The 16732-nt window shown below is 36.2% G+C and overlaps 1 protein-coding gene and 1 non-coding gene across 2 annotated transcripts; both read left to right on the plus strand.

Moving 5' to 3' along the window:
• The first annotated feature begins 241 nt into the window (after positions 1–241).
• On the plus strand, positions 242–349 carry LOC148580159 (small nucleolar RNA R71). Its single transcript, XR_015898965.1, has one exon. It is a non-coding gene; the product is annotated as a small nucleolar RNA R71 (small nucleolar RNA).
• Positions 350–12698: 12349 nt separating this feature from the next.
• On the plus strand, positions 12699–16327 carry LOC107623755 (CBS domain-containing protein CBSX2, chloroplastic). The gene is made up of 9 exons (XM_021113115.2): positions 12699–12863; positions 13106–13385; positions 13485–13572; positions 13673–13737; positions 13908–13956; positions 14238–14290; positions 15403–15518; positions 15725–15782; positions 15875–16327. Exons 2-9 carry the CDS (start codon positions 13194–13196, stop codon positions 15941–15943), a joined length of 690 nt encoding a protein of 229 aa, XP_020968774.1. The 5' UTR covers positions 12699–12863; positions 13106–13193; the 3' UTR covers positions 15944–16327.
• The last annotated feature ends 405 nt before the right edge of the window (positions 16328–16732 follow it).

Here is a 16732-nt window from a genome sequence, read left to right on the forward strand (position 1 = left end):
GAGCCAATATGGCATTCAGAGTATCAACTTCAAGAACTCCCTTCTTCATAGGCGTCCCATTGATTACAGGATTCCTTTCAGAAGTGTACATGAACTGGTTATTAGCAACCATGTCAATGAGTTCTTGAGCTTCTGCAGGCGTTTTCTTTAGGTGAATGGATCCACCTACAGAAGTGTCCAGTGACAACTTTGATAGCTCAGATAAACCATCATAGAATATATCCAGGATGGTCCATTCTGAAAGCATGTCAGAAGGACACTTTTTGGTCAACTGTTTGTATCTTTCCCAAGCTTCATAGAGAGATTCACCTTCTTTCTGTCTGAAGGTTTGAACATCAGCTCTAAGCTTGCTCAGCTTTTGAGGAGGAAAGTACTTGGCTAAGAAAGCCGTGACCAGCTTATCCCAAGAGTTCAGACTGTCTTTAGGTTGAGAATCCAACCATAATCTAGCTCTGTCTCTTACAGCAAAAGGGAAAAGCATGAGCCTGTAGACTTCAGGATCTACTCCATTAGTCTTAACAGTATCACATATCTGCAAGAATTCAGTTAAGAACTGAAAAAGGATCTTCAGATGGAAGTCCATGAAACTTGCAGTTCTGCTGCATCAGAGAAACTAATTGAGGTTTCAGCTCAAAGTTGTTTGCTCCAATGGCAGGAATGGAGATGCTTCTTCCATGTAAATTGGAATTAGGTGCAGTAAAGTCACCAAGCATCCTCCTTGCATTATTATTATTTTCGGCTGCCATCTCCTCTGCCTGTTTGAAAATTTCAGAAAGGTTATCTCTGGATTGTTGTATTTTAGCTTCTCTTAATTTTCTCTTCAGAGTCCTTTCAGGTTCTGGATCTGCTTCCACAAGAATGTTCTTATCCTTGCTCCTGCTCATATGACAAAGAAGAAGGCACAGAAAAATAATAATAATAATAGAGATCCTTTATACCACAGTATAGGGATCCCTTTGTGAGTGGAGGAAAAGAGGGGGAGACAAAGGATGTAATGTACTGGAAGAAACACAACTGTGAGGAGGCTTTGAGATGTGAGGTGAGATGTTAGGATATGAATGAATAAATAGAATGAGATGGGGGAGGGATAATTTTCGAAAATTATTTTGAAAAAGAGTTAGTGATTTTTGAAAATGGTTTTTGAAAAATTGTTAGTAATTTTCGAAAATTAAGTTTTAAAAATTAAAATAATTAATAAATTAAAAAGAAATTTTTGAAAAAGGGGAGAGATATTTTCGAAAAATGAGAGAGAGAGAGAGTTAGTTAGGTGGTTTTGAAAAAGTTAAGAAACAAACAAAAAGTTAGTTAGTTAGTTGAAACAAATTTTGAAAAGATAAGAAGTTAGGAAGTTAGAAAAGATATTTTGAAAAGATATTTTTGAAAAAGATAAGATAAGAAGATATTTTTGAAAAGATATGATTGAAGTTAGTTTTGAAAAAGATTTGATTTTTTTTTTTTTTAAAATCTCAATTAATGACTTGATTCATAAGAAATCACAAGATATGATTCTAGAACTTAAAGTTTGAATCTTTCTTAACAAGCAAGTAACAAACTTCAAATTTTTGAATCAAAACATTAATTGATTAGTTATTTTCGAAAATTTTATATAAAAATAAGAAAAAGATTTTTGAAAAAGGATTTTTGGAATTTTCGAAAATAACTAATAATTTTGAAAAAGATTTGATTTTTGAAAAAGATAAGATTTTCAAATTGAAAATTTGATTTGACTCATGAGAAACAACTTGATTTTAAAAATTTTTGAAAAAGTCAATCCAAATTTTCGAATTTGATGAGAGAAAAAGGGAAAGATATTTTTTTGATTTTTGAAATTTTTATGAAAAACATGAAAAATATGCAATGCATGAAATTTTTAGATCAAAACAATGAATGCATGTATGAATGATATGAATGTCAAGATGAACACCAAGAACACTATGAAGAACATGATGAACATCAAGAACATATTTTGAAAAAATTTTTTAATGCAAAGAAAACATGCAAGACACCAAACTTAGAATTCTTTAATGCTCACGCACTAAGAATTCAAGAATGCATATGAAAAACATGAAAAGACACAAAACAAAAAATCATCAAGATCATACAAGAAGACTTACCAAGAACAACTTGAAGATCATGAAGAACACTATGAATGCATGATATTTTCGAAAAAATGCAAGATGCATATGCAAGTGACACCAAACTTATAACATGACTCAAGACTCAAACAAGAAACATAAAAATATTTTTGATTTTTTTTATTTTCTAATTTTTTTGGATTTTTATTTTATATTTTTCGAAAATTTAAAGAAAAATAAGGATTCCAAAATTTTTAATATGAATTCCAGGAATCTTGCCATGTTAGTATAAAGCTTCAGTCCAGGAATTAGACATGGCTCACTAGCCAGCCAAGCTTTCAATGAAAGCTTCAGTCCAAAACACTAGACATGGCCAATGGCCAGCCAAGCTTCAGCAGGTGATCGTGGATCAACAGCGGGTAGATCAGGAACAGTAGCAGGTGGATTAGCTCCAACTAGCTTGCTCTTGATAACCAATTGCAAGCCTCAGTCCAAATGAATTTGGACATGGCTTTACAGCCAGCCAGGCTGCAACATATAATTACATGGGCTGGAGTGATTAGTTGAATACCAATCCCAAAGTAGTTTGGGTATGGCTTTACAGCCAGATATGATTCAACATATTTCATGAAACACTAGAATTCATTCTTAAAAATTTTTGAGGCCATAGAATAATTTATTTTTGAAAACATTTTTATAATTTTTTTCGAAAACATATGAGAAAATTTTAGAAATATTTTTTGAAAAATTTTTGAAAATAAAATAAAAAAAAAATTACCTAATCTGAGCAACAAGATGAACCGTCAGTTGTCCAAACACGAACAATCCCCGGCAACGGCGCCAAAAACTTGGTGCACGAAATTGTGATCTCCAGGCTCGAACAAATCCTGGTAATGGCTCCAAAGCTTGGTGCTCTGATCTTAATTCATAATTGTCACAACTTCGATACAACTAACCAGCAAGTGCACTGGGTCGTCCAAGTAATACCTTACGTGAGTAAGGGTCGAATCCCACGGAGATTGTTGGTATGAAGCAAGCTATGGTCACCTTGCAAATCTCAGTCAGGCGGATTTAAACATGATACTTTATTAGATTAAAATAAACAATAAAAGGGATAGAGATACTTATGTAGATTCATTGGCAGGAATTTCAGATAAGCGAATGGAGATGCTTTTCGTTCCTCTGAACCTCTGCTTTCCTGCTATCTTCATCCAATCAGTCTTACTCCTTTCCATGGCTGGCTTTATGTGATACATCACCACTGTCAATGGCTACTTTCGGTCATCTCACGGGAAAATGATCCAATGCCCTGTCACGGCACGGCTAATCGTCTGGAGGCATCACCCTTGTCAATGGCTTCATCTTATCCTCTCAGTGAATAATATGCTCACGCACCCTGTCACGGCACGGCTATTCATCTGTCGGTCCTCGATCATGCTGGAATAGGATTTACTATCCTTTTGCGTCTGTCACTAACGCCCTGCAATCGCGAGTTCGGAGCTCGTCACAGTCATTCAATCATTGAATCCTACTCGGAATACCACAGACAAGGTTTAGACTTTCCGGATTCTCTTGAATGCCGCCATCATTCTAGCTTACGCCACGAAGATTCTGGTTAGGAGATCTAAGAGATACTCATTCTAGCTTAATTCATGTAGAACAGAAGTGTTTTGTCAGGCACGCGTTCATAGGGGAGATGGTGATGAGCGTCACACATAATCATCACCTTCATCACGTTCTTGGGTGCGAATGGATATCTTAGAAGAGAAATAAGAAGAATTGAATAGAAAACAGTAGTACTTTGCATTAATATTTGAGGAACAGCAGAGCTCCACACCTTAATCTATGGAGTGTAGAAACTCTACCGTTAAAAATACATAAGTGAAGGTCCAGGCATGGCCGAGATGGCCAGCCCCCTTGATCTAAGAACAATGCGTTCAAAGATGATCCTAAGATCCTAAGATGATCAAAGATGCCTAATACAACAGTAAAAGGTCCTATTTATAATAAACTAGTCACTAGGGTTTACATGAGTAAGTAATTGATGCATAAATCCACTTCCGGGGCCCACTTGGTGTGTGTTTGGGCTGAGCTTAAGTGTAGTACGTGCAGAGGCCATTTGTGGAGTTGAACGCCAGTTTCTGTGCCAGTTTGGGCGTTCAACTCTGGTTTTGGATCCTTTTCTGGCGCTGGACACCAGATTTGAGCAGAAGGCTGGCGTTGAACGCCAGTTTACGTCGTCAATTCTTGGCCAAAGTATGGACTATTATATATTGCTGAAAAGCCCTGGATGTCTACTTTCCAACGCAATTAGAAGCGCGCCATTTCGAGTTCTGTAGCTCCAAAAAATCCATTTTGCGTGCAGGGAGGTCAGAATCCAACAGCATCAGCAGTCCTTTTTCAACCTCTGAATCTGATTTCTGCTCAAGTCCCTCAATTTCAGCCAGAAAATACCTGAAATCACAGAAAAACACACAAACTCATAGTAAAGTCCAGAAATGTGAATTTAACGTAAAAACTAATGAAAACATCCCTAAAAGTAACTATATCCTACTAAAAACATATTAAAAACAATGCCAAAAAGCGTATAAATTATCCGCTCATCACTCATGCAAGGGCTTCAGTGCTTACTAGTCCCTACATCTTGGGAGTCTTAGGTCTTAGAACTTTCATCCAAATAATATCATAGAGATCTCTCTATAGGTAATCTCCTTGAAGCAGCTTATAGTTTCTGTGCTTTGGCTTTGACTCTAAGTGTCATGTCTCAAAGCGGCTCTTTAGATAAGCTTTCAATCAATACTCCTAAACCAGTTGGTTTTAAGGTATTAGGTGTTAAAGCACCCCTAAGGATTTACTTGCTCAAGCCTCTCTCTTTGACACAATTCGACCACAAGCATTTACTAGGATAACAACTCTTTGAGTTTTTGTTTCTTCTTCCTTTTCTTCCTAGTAATTGATGCTCAGAGCCTTGGGCCATGTTCTTTTTGTTTTTGTATTTTCTTTATTTTCTTTTGTTTTGTTTGCTGCTTCTTGGATCAATAAATGTTTGAGAACCTCCACAATACTTCTTTGAACTCTATGTTCTGCCTATGAGCTCCCATGCAAGTTTTCATAAGCATGCAACCTCAATGCATAATCATACAACTAGAACCACCACTTCTCCTAATCTTTTGCTTGCCTCAAAATTGTTTAATTCCTCAATCCTTCTTTTCAAAGAACTTTCATGTAATGCATTTTTGAAATATTGAGTGCAAACAAGTTTTGGAGAGTATAGTGTTGTAAATGATCAAGCATCTTGATTATTGAATTGCAAAAAAACTATACTAGACAGAAGGACAGATATGGGTATAATATCACTTTCAATCACAGCAATATCTGATAATGAACAATACAATCTTTTGGAGTTTACTTGCTGTCCTCTTCCTCATCATCATTGCTGGTCTTCACATTCCTCTTTCACCTCTTTGATTGATGATGCTAAATCTTCCCAAAAGTTTGTATGGTACTCTGCAGTGATATTGAAAGTTGCTTGTTCCCCAAGCACTTGAAAAATGGTTAGCATGCATGATTTATTTTGTGGGCCTTTGAACTTACTTTGGTGTGGGAACACCAAACTTAGTACCTTGCCAATGGTTCTCATGCATCAGATTAACCATGTGTGAAACTCTTTTTTTTTTCAAAAGCAATAAAACTGAAAACTAGGAAACAGAAGAATAGTTAACTAGTCCATCTTAAGTGCTTGAAGCTAGCATTATGCAGAAGGCGAGAATATATTTTATGATGGGATTTTGGTGGAACACCAAACTTAGAATCCTTCATTCTCCCTTAGATTGTTTTGGTGTGCAACACCAAACTTAGCTTCTTGCAATATAGATAAAACTAATTAATCTTTTTAATGAAATAGCTATGAAAAGAGAACTACCTCAGGTTGGGTTGCCTCCCAACAAGTGCTTCTTTATTGTCACTAGCTTGACATCCTTCATTCTTTGATCATGGAGGCTGAAAATCATAGTGCCTCAGCTTTTCTCTTCTTACTGTGAACTTCCTTCCAGTCTCCTCTTTGATGATCTCTAGGTGTTCATGTGGAAGGATCCAGTTCACAGTATAATACTCAGATAATTGTGGAGGCACCTTCATTGGTTGGGTGTTTAATATCACTTTATCCCCTGGTGAGAAACTCTCAGTGGGGATTTTCTGAATCCCAGCATTTCTCCCTTCTATCTCTTGCCTCTTTCCTCAACCCCCAAAATGTTTCAGGATCAAAAGGTGTGGATTCATCGCTCTTTCCTCCTATCACAAAATCAGAAACACAAATAGAACCAGAAACTAAAACAGAGCACTCTGTAACTTGAGTGCAGTTAGAGTTAGTAGAGACAAAGTCTCGAACAGTTAGTGTGCTAGTCCAAAAATAAAAGAAAATGCTTAATCTAGATCACCACCTCACTTAATCATTGTCAATCTATTTCAATCCCCGGCAACGGCGCCAAAAACTTGATGTGCGGAAAACGATCCGACACAAAACTCACCGGCAAGTGCACCGGGTCGCATCAAGTAATAAAACTCACGGGAGTGAGGTCGATCCCACAAGGATTGAAGGATTGAGCAACTTTAGTTTAGTGATTGAATTAGTCAAGCAAACAAGTGTTGATTGTGTGAAATTGTGTTGACAGGAATTAAATTGCATGGAATGTAAAGGGGAGTGGGTGATTTGCAGGAAATTAAAGGGAACAAAAAGAAAAAGAGCTGAATCTTAAAGTGCAAGTAATGTAAATTGCAGAAACTTAAAGTGCAAGAAATATAAATGACTTGAAAAATAAAAGGGGAATGGGAATTGGATCTGCAGGAATTAAACAGGGAAAAGTAAAACTTAACAGAATGAAGAGTAGTTGATGTAATTAATTGAACCTTATCTCAAAACTAAAAGGAAAATAAACTTGGTGTAGTAATTAAACAAGGAAATTAAAATGGAAATCAATAGATCTCAGGACCCAAGAGACTAGATAACTAAGTCTAGATCTCAATGCCTTCTTAGATCCAAATTTAGAGAGCAAATGCCAAATTAAAGAAGAGAGCAATGTAGGAATGTAAATTCAAGTTCAATTTCCAGAAGTTGCAGTAAGAAAAACAAAGAGATCTCAAGGTGAGATTGAGACAGAATTTCCTCAATTCTTCAACACCCAAGACTCAAGACGAGTGTAGATGAAATTTAAAACAAGAAAACTAAGAGGAAGAGAATTCAATTCTCCTTCCCCAAGACTCAGAATCTCCAAAACTCAAAACCCAAAAGCTCTCTACTGTGAATACTATGAAAATTCTTAAAGAAAACTCTAAAAAGAAAAGCTCTCCTAAAACTTCAAATCCTAAGCTATTTATACACTTTCTTCAAATGATCATTAAGCCTTGAATTGGGCCTTTAGTCTTGATGGAATTGGGTTGATAATAGCCTCCGTTGATTGCTCTTGGTGTTGGGAAGAAATCCATTTGTGAACCGGGCCATGAACCATTCACGTTTGAGTCAACGTTGACTCAAACGTCCCTTGTGTGAGGCATTATGCAGATACCCTTCTTGCTGTCATCCACGTTTGAGCCAACGTTTGAGGTCAAATGTGAGCTCAAACGTGGTTCTTCCCAGGCTCCCTTTTTGGCCAACGTTTGGCCCAACGTTTGAGGCAAACGTTGGCGCAAACATGGCTCATCTAAACCATCAATCAGGGGTGCTTTGCCATGCTCTTCCTTGCCAAAATGTAGCCAACGTTTGACCTCACGTTTGAGGCAAACGTTGGCTCAAACGTTGCCGTGCCCAGGAGTGCTCTCTTTCATTCTTTTTGGCGCCAACGTTTGACCTCACGTTTGAGGCAAACGTTGGCGCAAACGTTGCCTTCCCCTGCTTCTTCTTCAGCCAACGTTTGCCTCAAACGTTGAGGCAAATGTTGGCGCAAACGTTGGCTCTTCTCCAGGGTGTTCTTCATCTGCTTCTCACGTTTGAGTTAACGTTTGAGACAAACGTTAGCTCAAACGTTGATCCCTCTTTTCAAGCCTATTCTTGCAACCTTCTTCCAAGCTTTATTCCACCTATCATCAATCAACAATTGTATCAAAGCTATGCCACAATCATGAGAGTTATTCTTCTTCTTGTCATATGAGCAATTATGGCACAAAAACTCATGAAAATGCATCAATTTATCCATGGTTGATTGAATCAAAGGAAACATGAAATTCTACCCAATTGGCTTACTTATGGCTCAAGAAAGTGCATAAAATCTATTGAAAACAAAAGAAAAAGACTAGTGAAACTAGGCTAAGATGACTTGTCATCAGATACATTAGCGCTCCAATGGCACTAAGATATGGTACTTCGGACCAAGCATATCTTCAGTCTCTTCTTTAGGATGGAATTGATCCTTCTCCACATCCAAAGATCTTACGATCATTGGGGTACTCAAGGGATGTGACTTATCCATATAAAATCTTTTCATGATCTTCTCTGTGTATATTGTTCGATGAATAAAGATCCCATTTTTTATATGCTCGATCTGCAAGCCGAGACAAAATTTATTCCTTCCTTGATCTTTCATCTCAAACTTTTCTTTTAGAGTTTTTATAATTGTTGGAATCTCTTCAGGAGTTCCAATGATATTTAGATCATCAACGTACACAGCAATTATAATGAATCCAGATGCAGATTTCTTTATGAAAATACATTGATAGATATCATCATTCTTGAATCCATTTTTGTCCAGATACTCAATAAGACGATTATACCACATTCGTCCAGATTGCTTTAGACCATATAAAGATCTTTACAATTTGACTGAGTATAACTCTTATGAATATTCATTGGATGGTTTAGATATCTTTAGTCCTTCAGGGACTTTCATATAGATATCCCGATCTAATAAGCCGTATAAATAGGCTGTGATCACATCCATTAAGTGCATATGTAGTTTATGATATGCAGATAAACTAACCAAATAATGCAATGTTATCGCATTCACTACAGGGGAATACGTTTCTTCATAATCTATACCAGGCCTTTGTGAAAAACCTTGTGCTACAAGTCGGGCTTTGTAGCGCACAACTTCATTTTTCTCATTTCGTTTTCTCACAAATACCCATCGATATCCAACAGGTTTTACATCTTCTGGTGTACGGACTACAGGTCCAAAGATTTCACGTTTTGCAAGTGAGTCTAATTCAGCCTTCATGGCTTCTTTCCATTTTGGCCAATCATTTCTTTGTTGACATTCTTCGACTGATCTTGGCTCAAGATCCTTACTTTCATGCATGATATTTAATGCCACATTATATGTAAATATTTCATTGACAATTGTCTTATTTCGGTCCCATTTCTCTCCTGTAAAGACATAATTTATCGAGATCTCATCATTTTCACAATTTTCAGGTACCTGAACGTCTTCTGGCGTTAAAATTATATTAGAATTTTGGACAACTGCAGGTGTCTCTACTATATCTTTTCCAACAGGAATAGTATTTACCTCTTTTCGCTTTTGAGGATTTTTGTCTTTGGAACTGACAGGCCTGCCACGCTTCTGGCGTGTATTTGCTTCGGTGGCAATTTGTCCAACTGGGACATCAATTCGAATTGGGGCATTTTCCGCTGGTATATAAGATTTGGTTATCCTCTTTGTATCGAAAAATGCATCAGGCAATTCATTTGCTATTCTTTGTAAATGTATAATTTTTTGAACTTCTAGTTCACATTGCCCTGATCGAGGATCTAAATGCATCAAGGATGATGCATTCCAATTAAGTTCCTTTTTAGGAAGCTTATTCTCTCTCCCTAATGTTGGAAATTTTGATTCATCAAAAACGACAATCTGCAAACCGGGCTTTAAATACATCTCCGGTTTATGTCTCAAGATACCTCACTATAGAGGGAGAATCATATCCAACATATATCCGTAATTTTCTTTGGGGTCCCATTTTGGTGCGATTAGGTGGTGCAATGGGAACATATATCGCACACCCTAATATTCTTAAATGGGAAACATTTGGCTGCTGGCCAAAAGCTAATTGCATAGGAGAGAACTGATGGTAACTCGTTGGCCTCAATCGAATAAGTGCTGAGGCATGTAAAATAGCATGTCCCCAAACCGAAGTTGGGATATTTGTTCTCATAAGTAAGGGTCTAGCAATTAATTGGAGGCGCTTAATAAGTTATTCTGCTAACCCATTTTGTGTGTGAACATGAACTACTAGATATTCAACACTTATTCCATTAGCCATACAATAAGCATCAAATGCTTGGGAAGTAAATTCACTAGCATTATCAAGACGAATTGCTTTTATTGGATTTTCTAGAAATTGTGCTTTTAATCGAATAATTTGAGCCAGTAATCTCGCAAACGCTAGGTTGCGAGAAGACAATAAGCACACATGTGACCATCTTGAAGATGTATCTATTAGGACCATAAAATATCTAAAAGATCCACATAGTGGATGAATAGGTCCACATATATCACCTTGAATCCTTTTTAGGAATTCAGGGGACTCAAATCCAATCTTTACTAGTGATGGCCTTAAAATTAACTTCCCTTGAGAACATGCAGCACAACAAAATTCACTAGATTTAAGAATCTTCTGGTTCTTTAGGGAATGTCCATGTGAGTTTTCAATAATTCTCCGCATCATGGTTGTTCCCGGATGACCCAATCGATCGTGCCAAGTTATGAATTCATTTGGGCTAGTAAACTTCTGGTTTACAATGGCATGTGATTCAATTGCACTAATCTTGGTATAATACAACCCAGATGAAAGTGAGGCTAACTTTTCTAATATAACCTTTTTATTTAAATAATGGGTTGTGATACATAAGTACTCATGATTTCCCTCATTCATAGCTCAATATGATATCCATTTTGGCAAATATCTTTAAAGCTCAACACGTTTCTTAGAGACTTGGTAGACAATAGTGCATTATTTATTATGAATTTTGTTCCTCCGGGAAACAAAATTATAGCTCTTCCGGAGCCTTCAATCACATTGCCTGAGCCAATAATAGTATTAACATACTCTTCTTTTGGCACAAGATGGGTAAAATATATATTACTTTTAAGAATGGTGTGCGAACTCGCACTATCCGCAAGGCAAATATCTTCAGAATATGTGTCCTTGCCATTTTTCTTCAAAGACAAATGATAATAATAATAAAATGAGTAGAAGTACATGCACAGTAAAATTATTCACATGAATACTTAACAAACACACATATTAAACTATTCCATCATTGATCAAATGGCTAATATTTTCTTCAAAATCCTTAAAGAAATTAGATACATCATAATGAGTGGTGGAATTTTCATTATTTGAAACAAAATTTGTTTCCTTTCCTTTGTCATCCCTTTTCAAGGATGCTTGATAAAGAACAATTAGATGTCTTGGGGTACGACAGGTACGTGACCAATGTCCCTTTCCACCACAACGGAAGCTTTTATCCTCAATTGATTTACTTTTCCCATTGTTTCTTTCTTTATCCCACTTCTGGTGAGATCCTTTCTTGTGAACATAATTTCTTTTCCTTCTATAATTTTTCTTGTTATCAAAATCTTGCCATTTACCTCTTCTGGGGTTATAAGTTGCCGCATTTGCTTCAGAAAATGGGGCGGCGCCGACTGGGCGCGCTTCATGATTTCTTAAGAGCAACTCATTGTTGCGTTCAGCAACAAGAAAGCAAGAAATTAGCTCAGAATATTTTTAAATCTTTTTTTCTCGATTGCTACTGCAGGAGCACATTCGAGGTATGATAGGTCGAGAAAGTTTTCTCTAACATATCGGGTTTGAGGAGGTATCATTGTCTTTTGATGATTGTACCTTTCTTCAAGGTCTTTCCACAGATCTGCAGGATCTTTTAATGTGGAATATTCATTTTTCAATCATACGTCAAGATGACGATAAAGGAAAATCATAGCTTTGGCTTTATCCTTCTGGGATGTATTATTTTCAGCCTTAATGGTATCTCCAAGATCCATTAAGTCAAGATGAATTTCAGCATCTAGTATCCATGATAAATAGTTGTTTCCAGATATATCAAAAGCATTAAATTCAAGATGAGAGAGTTTCGACATAATAAAAATTTGTTACCTGAATCTTCCTAAAAATTTGATCAGAGTCTCGTGCTGATAACGTGTTATATTATAAGTAAATAAATAAATAAATAAGAAAGAGGTAACAAATAAAATGAAAAAATATAATAAAAGAGATATTAAGAGAATTGTTATTGATGTTGTTGTGTAATCTCTCAGACTATGTAACCTTATTTATACTTATACAAGATTATCTTTTTCAACCTTTTTTAAAAGTTAATCTTTATAAGAATCTTAAGTTTTTTCCTTGAAAACTTCAACCGCCCAAATTAATGGTCATCCACATCATATACTTATATTAACAGAAACTTTTTTTTTTTCGGTTGCATTTTCCGAATGGGGAAGAAGGTTCAGAAACGGCACTTGATTTTTTTAATGTTTTAAATGTTTTCAAGTTGGGATTGGATTTTCAGAACCTTATTCAGTTATTCATGGCCAACTACCTTGCGTAGGCCCTACCAAGGCTCAACATGGGGAATATGTAGCAGTATAGAGTATAGCCAACCGCAACCACATAATTATAGGCACATAATACAGCTTTAAAATATTGGAAAATCCTAAACAGCACTCCATGCGACTAGAAAACGACACCGTTCAACAACCCGCGCCGACTGCGATACTACATTAGTGTCAGTTTCCGCAAATTATTCTTCCCACCGGTTTCAACGGAAAATCTGAAAGTAAAGTACGTTCACGTCTCCTTTTCAAATTTAAATTTCATAATTCATTCATTATTCAACCATTCTTCTTTGAATTTTCTCATTTTGTTTTTTTTTAATTTACATATCTTCATATTTTTCATAATTTATTCTACAAACTGAGATATAGATAGAAAATCAGAGATTGCCATTATTGTCAGTACCAAAAATAACTTTCCTTTCTCCATTCCACGCTATTTTTGGTCTCCGATCTCCCTTCCACTTACAGCGGCGGAAGAATCACCAGCAAAATCAAAATTAGAAAGAAAAGCAAAACAATTTTACATTAATAAAGGATTTAAAGAAAAAGCATCGACATGAGTTCGATTCCTTCGATCAACACACTCCCTGTTGTTGCTCCGCTTCGCTCCCTTTTCCCTCCTCAATGCGGCGAGTTTCTTCCTTTATCCGCCATCCCAAAACGGCGACGTTCATTGTCCTCGGCTGCGTTTCGCCCAGTTTCTTCGGGCCCTGGCCCAAGCCCAGGTCCAACTATCAATTCAGCTCCGGTAAGTCTTCTTCTCAACGGATCAAGCTTCTCTGATACGATAACTGCTCTTTACCCTTCTCAGATGAGGTTATTTTTGTAATTTGATGTTGGTTTTCAGCGCGGGAATGGAAGTTACACAGTTAGTGATTTCATGACAACGAAAGATCATTTGCACGTTGTCAAGCCCTCCACTACCGTTGACGAAGGTAAGGATTTGTTTCTGTAATTTTTTGTTTTTTATTATTATGTTATTTAGTGTTCGTTTTATATTCTCCCAGTTTATTTACTTAAAATTTAAAATTTCAGCTTTGGAGGCACTCGTCAACAACAGGATCAGTGGTCTTCCAGTGATCGATGACGACTGGAATCTCGTAACTTTTTAATCCCCTTCAGCTATTTTTGCATTATTGTTTTTAACGTTCTTCACTTATGTTTTTTTCATGTATTTGTCCTTTCATCATCAAAATGCAACTACTTTGACTTTATTTTACTTCCTCTTTGAGATTTGCCTCTTTTTCTTTCTAATAAAAAATTGCTGCAGGTTGGAGTTGTTTCAGATTATGACTTGCTAGCAATTGATTCTATATCAGGTATATTATATTATTTTATTTTGTTCTACTTTTTGCTAATTCTGAGTTGGAAATCATTTGTGTTAGTTATCCTTTCTACTTTTCAAACTTCGTGTTGTTATTGTTGAGAATGGTGACACTGAAGATGTCAATATGCCATGTATGATAGTGTGGGCATTGAACTTCTTTACAAACCTTAAGCAATGCTATTATAAAATTCTATGGTTGTGCCGAAGTTTGCAAAACAAGAGTTCCGCATCCTGCTGCAAAGTGTCTACTAATCTTTTGTTTTGGCTTTTTAGGTGGTTCTCAAAGTGATGCAAACTTGTTTCCTGATGTTGGTAGCTCTTGGAAAGTATGTGCAACTTTTTCTTCTAACTATGCTAAATAGATTTGCTGTCAATCATTCATAACACCTCTTTTATTCATGTTCATGGAATGTGCTTTGTAAATTGAGATGGGGCCATTCTATTATGTTGTTCACAAACTTAATTCTGAACCTACATGCAATCCTATATGACAATTGAATTTCAATTTTTATTTTTTGCCATGCACACCATTGTTTTGCTGAAATCATAGTATTTCACTGAATACTAGGTCGTTGTAACTCGTTATAAATTCTGAAGCCTTGTGTAAATTTCATCAATTACTTATAAATTCTGAAGCTATTAGTGTTCAAGTTTTCAAAAAATGCAAGATTTTTAAAGGAAGGAAGTGGTATAAATTTTGAAAAATCGTGACAAAAATCATTTGCTTTAATCAGCAAACCTGCATCTTAGTTATCTCGTATTAGGAAATATTGCTGTCTGAAGTATAATTTGGACGAGTGCATCTTTGTTTCCATTTGTATGCTAGAGTCAAGCTTCAGGAAGTAATGATCTGATCATGTGAATGTAGCAAAGTTTTGCTTGAGTTCAGAAATTACTGTTCTGAATAAGTTTACTTAAAAGTCCCAGTCTTTTGCAATAGAAGAATTTTGGAAGTCAGCCAGGTCTTTTTGAGTTTATGAGTCAGTGCCTTCCAATATATATATATATATATATATATGGGATCAGCTGTCTTTCTCCTTTGTTTTTTTTCGGGAAATGTAGGGTACCTTCCTTTTGCCTTTGTATTGACTGCTTTTGAAATTTGCATGGTGGTCTTGCCAATGTTATATGGATTCTGTGATCAAACATGATCCTCAAAAGTATGACTTTGTCAGGACATTAAGATCACTTTTGTGTGTCAGGTAGTAAAGGATATGCATAGGTTCCGTATCTTAGAAATAACAAAATTTTGGCCTGAATTTTTTTAATATTCCTTCCGCTGTCTTCTTTGTGTTACTTGTCATGAAGCAGAAGGGAGCTTGCAATCGTATGAAAACTATCAATATTTTATATGTTAGGAACAAATGTCTATTGAACTATCATTAGTTTATTATGTTAAGCAAAACTGTCTTGTTCTAATTGTTTGCTTCAATGACAGACATTTAATGAGATACAAAAACTGCTTAGTAAGACTAATGGAAAAGTTGTTGGTGACCTAATGACGCCAACTCCACTTGTTGTTCAAGAATCTACTAGTCTGGAGGATGCTGCTAGGTACTGATTTTATGTATAATCAACAACATTGAACTCTGTGTTTTCTTCCCCTTTATATTCCAGCCCATGTACACTCAATAATTCTTCGCCAATGTAAAGGGCAAAAGAAAAGAAAAAACCTACTATAGTTTAATTTTCATTTACATGTTCCCTTAGAATGGCGAAGCTGATCACCTGATGTCTGACACCAGTGCTTATTGTATTAGGCTGTTGCTTGAAACGAAATATCGTCGACTACCTGTGGTAGACAAGGATGGGAAGCTGGTAAGAAGAGTATCTTCCCCCTCTTAATAGTTTAATATATGTGCTTCTTTCAGTAGTGGTTTTTGCTGAATGTTTCTCCTCATTATTGGAAGGTTGGACTCATTACAAGGGGAAATATCGTTAAGGCGGCTCTGCTATCGAAACATGCCGGCGAGTGGTGAGAGATCCACATAGTTTGAGAAAACCTTATTCAAATAGTTTTGCTCACGGTTTGTGTAGTGAAAGTCAGCATAGCCTCTACATGGTTAGGTATTTAGTCATCATCCGATGGATGTTTAGATTATATTACAGATGCGATATGTATGGCCAAAATAGAGTAGCTGAAAACAACTTCTGAAGTGTTAATATGTATAGACGAGGGTGATCAATTGATCTCCTTGTTTGAGATATTTTATGAGCCCTGGATTGTTTCCACCATGGAAACACTATATATAGTCAATTTCTATTCAGGCTCTCGAATAGATCTTTTGGAGCACTGTATTATAAGCTAATTGTAAATTGCTTAGGGTTATAATTTATATATTTAATGTCTAGGTCATTTTTCATATTGGTTTATTCACGAGTTTGTTATTGAGTTGGATAACTCGACTATTTTTGTCACGCCAAAATGTCCTTTTTGCCAATTGCAACTTGCAAGACAAATTGCTGGCATATTTTTGGTCGTTATCTTGTGTGCAAATTGGAATGCAGGCGAAGAAATTTAAAGGTGAAGCACTTATTGCCATGTTTTTGTGTTCTATTTTCTTCATTTTCCCGAGATGAAAACCAAAGCTGGGCATGAGAAAGCAAGATAGAGGAGTCTCAAATGCCAAACAGAACACAATCTCCGCCTCGCACCTAAAGCTGATAGCAGCTACGACAAATAAGTACACTAAATGGCCATAGCACAAGAACCAAACCTAGCATTAGCAATATATAGAATATTTCCCTTGTACTCATTCCCACAACTA

Source organism: Arachis ipaensis, chromosome B10, assembly GCF_059453495.1.
Source record: "Arachis ipaensis isolate K30076 ecotype BB chromosome B10, ASM5945349v1, whole genome shotgun sequence".
NCBI lineage: Eukaryota > Viridiplantae > Streptophyta > Magnoliopsida > Fabales > Fabaceae > Arachis > Arachis ipaensis.